Source organism: Protopterus annectens, chromosome 1.part0 (genome assembly GCF_019279795.1).
Source record: "Protopterus annectens isolate FY-2018-M chromosome 1.part0, PAN1.0, whole genome shotgun sequence".
NCBI classification, from domain to species: Eukaryota; Metazoa; Chordata; order Ceratodontiformes; family Protopteridae; genus Protopterus; species Protopterus annectens.
Window position 1 is genome coordinate 1,626,096,384 of NC_056725.1, and position 9,923 is coordinate 1,626,106,306.

The window sequence follows — 9,923 nt, forward strand, 5'->3', positions numbered from 1 at the left end:
GGAGTAGATACTGAGAAAGTGATTATGGCCCATTGAATCACTCTGCCTTGTAAACTCTGTAAATCTACACTGTACTTATTTGAAGATCTAGTAGTGATATATAGGTCAGTAAAAAGAAAAGAACAATCTGAGAAAAGCCTACAGTGAATTAGGATAAAAATAAAAATAATAGTTTTAACATCAACATCACTGTTAAGTACAGTGGAGTACATAGATATACGTATAGATATAAATGTAGATACAGCTGCGTGGGTGACACAGTGGCTAACATTATCATCTCATAGCAAGAGGTTCTGTGGTTTTATTCTCAGCTGGATTCCTTCTGTACAGAATCTGCATGTCCTCCCTACATTTGTTTGGATTTTCTATGGGTACCCAGTTTTCACCCACCTCCAAAAATATGCAGTAAGTTGACTAGTGACTAAATTCTCCCTGATTCTGAGTCTAGTGTACGTGAGATGGAAGAAAGGCCTGAAAAACTCTTTCTGATCCCCCTTGGCTAGTAAACTCTATGGATTGCAGTAGTTATCCATTAGCATGACTCCTCACCTCTGTCCCCTAAGGTAGTAACGGCACTACAAGCAAATCTACATCCCACTATCATGTACACTAAGCACCTGGAATCATATAAGTGCATATTAATGTTTACTTGTCAATATCTAGACATCTAACTACAGATATCCAATCCAAACTTCAGTGACAGTTTACTCTTACAAGTATGCTTTTTTCTTTACTCATCGGGCAAAAGATATATCTAAAGGCATTGGTAACAGTACAAAACTACCAAAAGCAAGAACATATTATTGTTTTATTTATTTCAACAAGGGGGAAGATTCAAATATAGCAGCAGCAGTTGCAATATGTTACTGTGGGTATTATTTTTTCCACCTTTGGCGATCACATATTGTTGGTGGTCACAAGAAACTGCTATATTTTGAAGTGAGGCAGTTTGTGGATGAAGACACTAGCCAGTTATGTAATCACAATAATGTGTGTATTGATGTAGATTTGTAGTGTGGTGACAGATTATATAATTCTTAGAGAAATATGATAAAATACATTACAGTTATCATTTCTTCTTTCAGTCTCTGCACAATCTAATATCTCAGGTGTATACAGAATGGTAATTGGCTGGTGAAGATGCATCTGTCTATTAGCAACAAGAGGAAGCTCATTACTGAGGCTTTATTTTACAATCACACATCAGAAACATGCATAGAAATGCTATCTTTCTGATGCTAGGCAACATGTTAAAGCAGACAGCAGTTGCATAATCCAATCACTGAGAATGTTTGTTGGAGTGAATGTATGTGTTCCAGAGCAATAAATTAAAATATGTTACTGTGGACATTATTTATTTCACTTTTCTGTCGATCAAACATTGACGTATATAGAAACAGTGCCTAGATTTGAAGACAAGTCTAAATATGTGGTGTGTAAAAGTTTTGGGGAATTACATTATGACTGTTAAATATGCATTTACACAGCTTGTTGCTACATCTCATACTACACAAATTCTTCAGTCCTGACAGCAAATGCACTACTGGCATCCATTTCTGAATGCTAGTAGTGTGCTGCAAGCTGACTGTCATCTCCCAGTTGCAATCCCTAACACCTTGCACCCACACTGACTGCTACTTTAACCCACCCTACCTATTCCTCTGGAATACGGTAGTGGCTTAGAGTACTTCTCTATTGAGCTGTCTTCATATCAGATGTAAAACTCATCTATACTTCAAATTATATATATATATATTTTTTTTATTACATTATGCCATAACTAAACTGTTATAGCTTGGACCAACTAATGCAGTGGGATCAAATTCAGTTTTGTGTTGCACTGAGATCACTAACGATTCATACTTCAAATGCCCAGCGGTATTGTGAAGCACAAATCCAAAGAGCAAGGGATGGTGCTCACCAGTGCAATGTGGAATTACCAGTAGTTTGACTATATAATCGTTGCAAAAGGGCACGATGTGATCCCGAAATGAAGTGCATGACTAACAAAGAATATTTCAAGGCATGGAACACCCACTTTATTGCAAGATGTTCTTTTTCAATAGTCAAGTATCTCTTTTCTACATTGCCTGTCTTCCTATTAATATAGCACAAATGGAGCTCCTCAGCTTGAATGCCTTGGGATAGCAGTGCCTCCAAACCTACCTCAGACATGTTGATATATAAGGGAAAATATTTAGTAAAAATCAGGGGTTATTGAAACAGGCTCAGAGCACATGATCCTTTAGTTCCTTAAATTTTCCTCAGCCTCAAGAGACTTTTGCATTCTGAGCTTTCACTCTTGTGATATCTTTCAAAGGGCATGCAATGCTCACAATATTAGGCATAAAATTTTAGCAGTATCCAGGTAATCCAAGAAGAGCCTTCACCTGTTTCATAGTAGAAGGTGAAGTCCATTTATACGGTCTATAGTTTTCTAGTTATAGTCTTACCATCCTTCCTCCTATAAGGTTCCAAAAGTACTTGACTTTCACCATACCCAGTTTAGTCTTCTTAGCAAATATAATTAAGCCTGCCTGCCCTATGTATTTCAACAAAGTCTACACTTTACGTAAGTGAGAATTCCACTCCACTGAATGAATGGCCATGTCTCCCAGACATGTAGCAGTGTATCATAAATGGATTTTCAATATTTTATCCATCAGCTTCTACAAGGTGGCTGGGGCTCCGTGTAAGTGAAATTTGCAACATAAACTGGTTTACATTTCTTTTCTTTTTTGGAGGAGGGGATAAGTGGTATCTGCCAGTATCCTTTTATCAAGTCAAGTGAGTTGAAAGCCTTCCCTAAGTTCTCTGTCAAATCTTCATTTTGAGGCACTGGATATCTATCGTACTTTTAAATGCCATGCAATTCATTAAATTCATTACAGAATCTAATGCTCTCACCTGGTGTAGAGACTAGCACTTTTGGGTTGCTCCAGTAATTATATGATTCTTCTGTTCTGTCTAGTTTGAGCATTCTGAGAACTTCTCTTACTGTTTTTGGTAACTATGGTATTTGCCAGAGTTAAATTCTCTAAGACAGACATTTTTATTTTAGCCTTTTTGCTGCATTTCCTGGACTGTCTGCATGAGCTTCTTTAGTATGGCAATTACGATCTTTAATTTATCCTGCAAACTAAAATAGCAAACTTTTACACTTTAAATGCTGCTTTTTTTCTCTTACCAAGTTTCCTTAGCAATATGCACCAGACCTCTCAAAAGCCTGCCATATACAGAAGTTCAAATGAGGTTAACCTAACTGAAACCTGAGATGTCTCTGTGATTGCAAACAGTAAGCAGGGTAATAACTGATCCCAGTTTTTTCTATCTGCATCAACAACTTCCCTCAGCATGAATATCAATGTTTTATTAAACTCATTTCCTACTAAATACCACACTGATGGTAGCCTACTGAACACTGAAGGTGTTATAAGAAAGCTGGGGACACAGGTTGACAGCAACCTTTCCTATGACCACCACATTGCCACTGTGGTCAGAAAGTCCTTCTATGTGGCACATTTCATTACCAAGGGTTTTGCATCCAGGAAGAAAGAGGTCATCATCTCTCTCTACTCTTCCTTCATTAGACCAATCATTGAGTGTAATGCCCCATTTAGCATGTACCTCACTAAACACCTGCAACAGCTGGAAAGGCCACAAAAGTACCCCACAAAGAGGATCCTAGGCCTTAAACATATGCCCTACATGGACAGACTCAAGAAACTCCAGCTTTTCTCTGTCTATTAAGAGGCGATCTCTGCTTAACTTACAAAGCCATGTTTGACCCAGCCCTGTTAGAAATGTTACACTTAAAGAAATCCCAATCCCTCCACACCACATGCTCCAGGGACCTCAACCTCATTACCACAATCAACGGAACATGCTGGAGGGACAGGTTCATAACCCAGAGACTGCCCATGCTCTGGACTAGACTTCCCATACATGTCAAGCAGAGCACTTCACTGGCCCTTTTCAAGAGAAATCTTGATGAGTGGATGGGAAAGAGAAAGTTCACCCCGGGGATCACTTCAGTGGCACTACTTGATAGAGGCACCGAGGACCAGTGGCAGCATGATGCCAGGGCACTTCTATGGGCTAGTCTTGTAAAGGCTCCAGGGCCGGTGGCCTAGTACACACATATGAACATCTCTACTACTCCATTGATCTGTGGATGGCCTTCAGTTGTTTAACTTTAAAGCACTGACATAACTGGATGCAGTAATACATCAATCAGTAAGTAAATATTTAGGTATACCCACTCTGGAGAATAGCATTGCCAGTTCCTTGGCAACAGCCTTAGTATTAACTTTGTGTAATGGGACTGCTTATAGAAATTTGAAAGATTAGCCAATCATGATTAGTATGGCCTGATACCCATTGCTAGAGTTTACTAATAACTTCAGTGTCCATAGCAATATGCTGAAATGGTATTTCAGTAGTAGCCACTGGGATCAAGGGACTTCTATAGCCAGAATGAGGCACAGTTTTTGAATTTCTGGACAAGAAGCACAGATGTTCTATATTTTTTCATTATGCCTATTAATAAAATCTGGCTAATATGCCTGCCTTAGTTTTGTCATCCCCACTTGACCTCCTAGCTTGTGACTATGTACTATCTATGTACTAGTGTCCTATATATTTTTGGTACTAGCAACAGATGCAGAATTTCTTCCCTTTATTTACTTACTCCTTTATCAGAGGTCATCCTTTGACTCAACAAATGGGTAAGAAGTAATAGAAATATCTAGTTCCCTATCTTCAACCACAACCTAGGTTATGCCCCCCTGCCCTACTTAAAGTATATTCCCATTCTGCTTTCTTAAAGTGTATGTGGTTTACTTCTAAGTCCACTGAGTCACGGTTACTTTCTTCAGTAGCTTGTCTCAAGATGGAATGTATAGCGTCCTCTCCCAAAACACTGGCACTGTAGTATCCTCTTTAACTTCTCCCACAAAGGGTAAATTACCTTCTGATTTATTTTCTCTGCTTTTAGCACAGGCCTCTTGAGTGTTCCCTCCTCTTTTAGTTTGCCTTACCACTTTCTTAGTGCAAGTGAATACCACCTTGTCACTTTCATTTCCCAGCCTATACTGCTCCCCACTAAAAAGGATAAGTCAGAGCAAAATTTAATTGGCAGTTTTATTTTGTTTCTTGATTGACAGATTCCTGCTTAAACTTTGCTCTCAATGGCATTCTCTGCTTTACACTAGCAGAAATCAGCTTGGAACTCTGCTCTCTTCTTTTTATCTCACCTGCTTTGCTCACATTTTTCTGAGGGTCCATACTCAAGTGCCTTTTTCTATTTTATCATCTCTTTTTCTGTGTTAACACTTTTTATAGATTTCTGTAAATAGTTTTGTCTTGCACTGATTTTCACTTTAGAAGTCCGTCTTCATTTTCTACACTGACATCTGTTATAGCTTTGGGGTTCTGTTACTCTAGCACTGTGGATTCTTTCTGATACCTGATAGGATCCTTTTTTTACTCTCTAACCATAATCAAATCATTGTGTTTGTATGCCAATTTCCTTCTCCTGGATTTGTTTATGAATCTCTGCATGTGTCTCTACCAGATTCCTATTACAAGAACGAAAGTTCACTACTTCGAACTTGTAATAGGAAGCCTCACTTCTGCGAAAATTCACTTTAATGAAAGTGAACTTTTGCGTAAGTGCACTTCACCAAAAACACCGCAGCACAGTGGAGGACATAAAAAACAAGCTATGTCCTCCACTATGGTGCGACAGTCATGGACCTTAGGGTTAGGGCACGGGTTAGGGTAAGGGGATAGTTAGTAAAGCTATCCCCTTACCCTAACCCTTGCCCTAACCCTAAAGTTCGTGACTATCGCACTATAGTGGATGACATTGCTATGTCCTTCACTGCGCTGCAGTCGTCACGGACCTTAGGGTTAGGGCACGGGTCATGGTAAGGGGATAGCCCACTATGACCCATGCCCTAACCCTAAGGTCCATGAGTACTGCACGGATGTTTAGTACAACACCCGTTCATTGTACTGAACTTCGCGTAAGTGCACTTTTGAAAAAAGTGCACTTTCGCTGCAGTGAGCATTCCATGCACTATTTCGAATTAGTGAAAATTTGATCTAGTGTATGGAACCCGTCTCTACCTTGCCCTACTCCACCCAATTATGTTATACTGAATTTCTGTATTTAGTTTTGTTCAGAATGCTGGACAACATCTATGAATTACCTTTTCTTCCACATTTTCTATAATGATTTAAGATGGGCCAAATATTTCCTAATATCACATCACGAATTACAAAAAGGGTAGCTCCAGCAGATCAATGTAAGGCAAAGGTTCAACACCACATATAACAGCAACAATGGTTCAAAGAAAACACTGCAAGATTTATTCAATATGAATCACACACAAGAGTCTGCATTAAACTTGGTTTTTCAAGTGTTTATAAGGGTTTATATTTTATTGAGCTATTGTTGCTGCTTGTTTTATTACATCATGAGTTATCCGTTATTTGCATGATTTTGGAAGGTTAGTTTTATGTCCCTCCCTTTTATAGTACCAGACAAGTAGCTTTTGCTAATACCCCCTTCAGCGTCTAGTCTACCATCCCATGAAATGACTCCACCAAATAAAGTTGTTTCTTTCACTTCTTCTATCACCCTCTATTTCTCCATTGTGGATGATCACAGTCTCTTATTCAGCATCCACTTTTTACAAATAAAGAGGTACCACTTTGTGGCAGAACTGCATATAAATTGTGGAAAAATACTATTGGATGAATGCATACCTCTTCCAGCATCCTCTCCCCATCATAGATCAGAGTGGGGCAGAAGGTCCTTCTCGCTGGAAATAAGAATCCTCCCCACTCATCTGAGCAAAGTGCCTGCAAGAGGAACAACACCACAAGTATACAGTATACCCTCAGAAACTGCTGTGCCACAACCACCACAGTGTACCACTCAAACCATATGCAAATCTTGCCCTTTTCCTGTATTTTTTGCAGGTTTTTACTGCATTCAGTTTTCCTTCAGCATTTCTGAATTATTTGCAGTTCTGGTGTTAAGAAACACTGCCCTCAAATCTCTTGCTCTTATCTATATCAAGAACTATCAATGATCCTAGGTGTTTTTTTTTCTTCCTTGTTAATAGTTTGATTTCCACACACCCTTTCTTACATGCTTTCAGTCTTGTGCATGTGAAAGGAATACTATACAATGATTAGAGAGAAGCGAGAGGTTTAAGGCACCATAAACTTCCGGCATTCTTTAGTTCAGAAAATGTCAGAACTGACATTGCAGCAGACAGCATGTGGTGTTCTGATGCAATGTTTTTGTCAATATTAATAAAACCAGCCATCAACCTCCATTATCAGATTCAACTCCTGATTAGCAGGTCACACAATTCAAACTCTAATAATATTTAGGCACGGTAACAGGGCCAGCCTTTCATTAACTAGTACCCTTGGCAAAACAGCTTCACAGCACCCCCCCCCCCCCCACACATACACACACATGCACACACCATCCATACCCTCATCTTGGTCTACATACGCTATCCAGATTACTTTTTTTTCTTCATTTTTCTTACAGGTTGTCTTACTCTTTAGTTTTTCCTGGTTTCATTCAACACATTTTAAAGAAACTTTCTTTACTACAAAAAAATAAATAACTAAATACTGGAAAAGTGCCCCTGCTAGAGCAATACCCTAGGAGGCTCCCTAGTTAGCCTATGCCTAAGTCCGGCCATGCATGATAAAATTAAAAATGTAATTAATGACTGTTTTACCTTGACAAATGCTTACATGAAACAAAAGAAATATAAAACATAAATAAATTCTTGGGCCTCTTTAACTCATCTGGATGTGCTGGTGGAAGAATTAAGTGTTCTGCTTTCCCATTTAAATCCATAGACAAGGAAGTATTAAGATGGAAACATGTCTCTTCTGTGTCAGAAATGGGAAGCAATGAATGGCTGTTGTATAACAACCAGTGCAGTGTGACCGCACCTCTCCCATCATTTCATTTACTAGTTATCTCCAGAGGAGCAGTGCTGAATGCCTAGTTCATATTTGAGGGCAATACTGTTACGTTCTGGCATCTCCTACTTTATCCATACTAGATTAGACTTGACCCTGACTCCTGCATGATTTTGGATCTCTAGCACTCTCTCTCTCCTGACCACCATAGTCAGATGTTCTGCGTGGATAACTTAACTGATTAACATATCCTGCTCTACTCAGTGTGGTATCAACTGACCTTATTTTGGTAATCATATTATCAGCTGCAACTCTGAGATGTTTTGGTAGACTAAAGTTAAAATAATGTATTGAAATACTTGGTGAAAAATATAAAACAGGTATTCACCTTTTATTTTGATTGTCATATATGCTTATATGTAAAATATAATTATATCTGAGCATATTTATATATGGATATTTACATATAGTAGTAAAATGGTCAAACCAGAGTAATTATTTTTACAATTTTCTTTTCTAATCATAGAAATCCCTGACTACCCGTCTGATGTTACCGTGAGTATAACTAGCAACAACTCCCTGAGAGTCACATTCAGAGAGCCAACAGACATTACTGTGGGAGTGATCACAAAATACAAAGGTAAGAGCAGAACTGCTGATAAATTAACAATAAAACTCATCACTTAACTTATAAATAAAAATCATGGGCAGCATTCCTTATTCCTTATTACTGAACCCAACATAGTTTTGCTTTGTTAAAGGAGGGTCATGCCTATTAAATCTGGTGGACTACTTTGAGAGGGCCACCAGAGTAATGGATAAGGGCAAGACAGAGCACACAGCTTACCTCGACCCACCCAAGGCTTTTGATACAATAACCCACTCTGGCATTATAGATAAGTTCACTAATTTAGGTATAAACCCTTTTATCCCACTGGAGAGCCAACTGGCTCACTGATAGGACCCAGGCAGTCAAAATAGGTGAGGCCACTTCCGCCAACAGTCCAGTTGCTAGTGGAGTCCCCCAGGGTTCCGTACTGGGCCCACTCCTTTTTGGCATCTATTTCTCTAAATGGAAGCAAAGGCTGAAGGTTTATGGCTGACTAAGTTTACAGATGATTGCAAGCTGGAGGTTATCATCAACTCCCCTGCAGACACTAGCACTATTCAAGAAGATCTATCTCTGACTAACAAATGGTGCCAAAGCCACGGTCTTAAGCTCAGTGCCAATAAATACATAGTTGTACCCTTTGGGAAGTCAACCATCATGGTTGATTACCATGTTGATAGTATGCCGTAAGAGTAGATCCAGTAATCTGTAAGCTGGTTGCATATATATATAGTAGCGTTACCTTCGACCACCACTTGGCCACAGTCGTGAGGAAATCCTTTTATGTTGTGCAACTTATAAGTAAGAGCATGGCATCTAGTTCCAAAGAGGTCATTATCCCATTGTACTCTGCCCTTTTCAGACCAGTCATAAAGTACAATTCTCCCTTCAGTGTGTACTTGACCAGGCATTTGCAGCAACTAGAGAGACTTCAGAGATTTCTTACAAAATGAATTCAAGTCATAACAAACCTGCCATACGCAGAGCACCTTAAAACCCTTTCCCTTTAGTCAGTCTCCTATAGATTGCTGAGGGGTGATCTATGCCTGGCTTACAAGGCATCCACAAACCTCACACTTATGAATCCGTTTCATATTTGTAAATCAAACAGTAACAGCAATACACAGTCTGGGGACTTGAATTTTGTCTGTGACTTAAACAGAACATGTTGGAGAGACAAATATGTGTCCCAGAGACATCCCCTCCTATGGAGCAGGCTTCCCTTCCATGTGAAGCTGAGTTTGTCTATTACCCAGTTTCAGCACAACCTAGATCAGTGGATAGGGAATATGAAATTTACACTGGGTCTGGCAACCATGTCCCTTATAGACAGAGGTAGCTTATGAATGCC

At 39.2% G+C, this 9,923-nt stretch overlaps 1 protein-coding gene across 1 annotated transcript in view; it reads left to right on the forward strand.

The window, feature by feature from the left end:
* Window positions 1–9,923, forward strand: part of LOC122804124 (ankyrin repeat and fibronectin type-III domain-containing protein 1-like) — an 828,648-nt gene that overhangs the window by 647,290 nt on the left and 171,435 nt on the right. Inside the window, exon 8 of the mRNA XM_044073813.1 lies at window positions 8,489–8,602. Coding sequence (XP_043929748.1) covers window positions 8,489–8,602 — 114 coding nt within the window. The remainder of the gene's footprint in view (window positions 1–8,488; window positions 8,603–9,923) is intronic.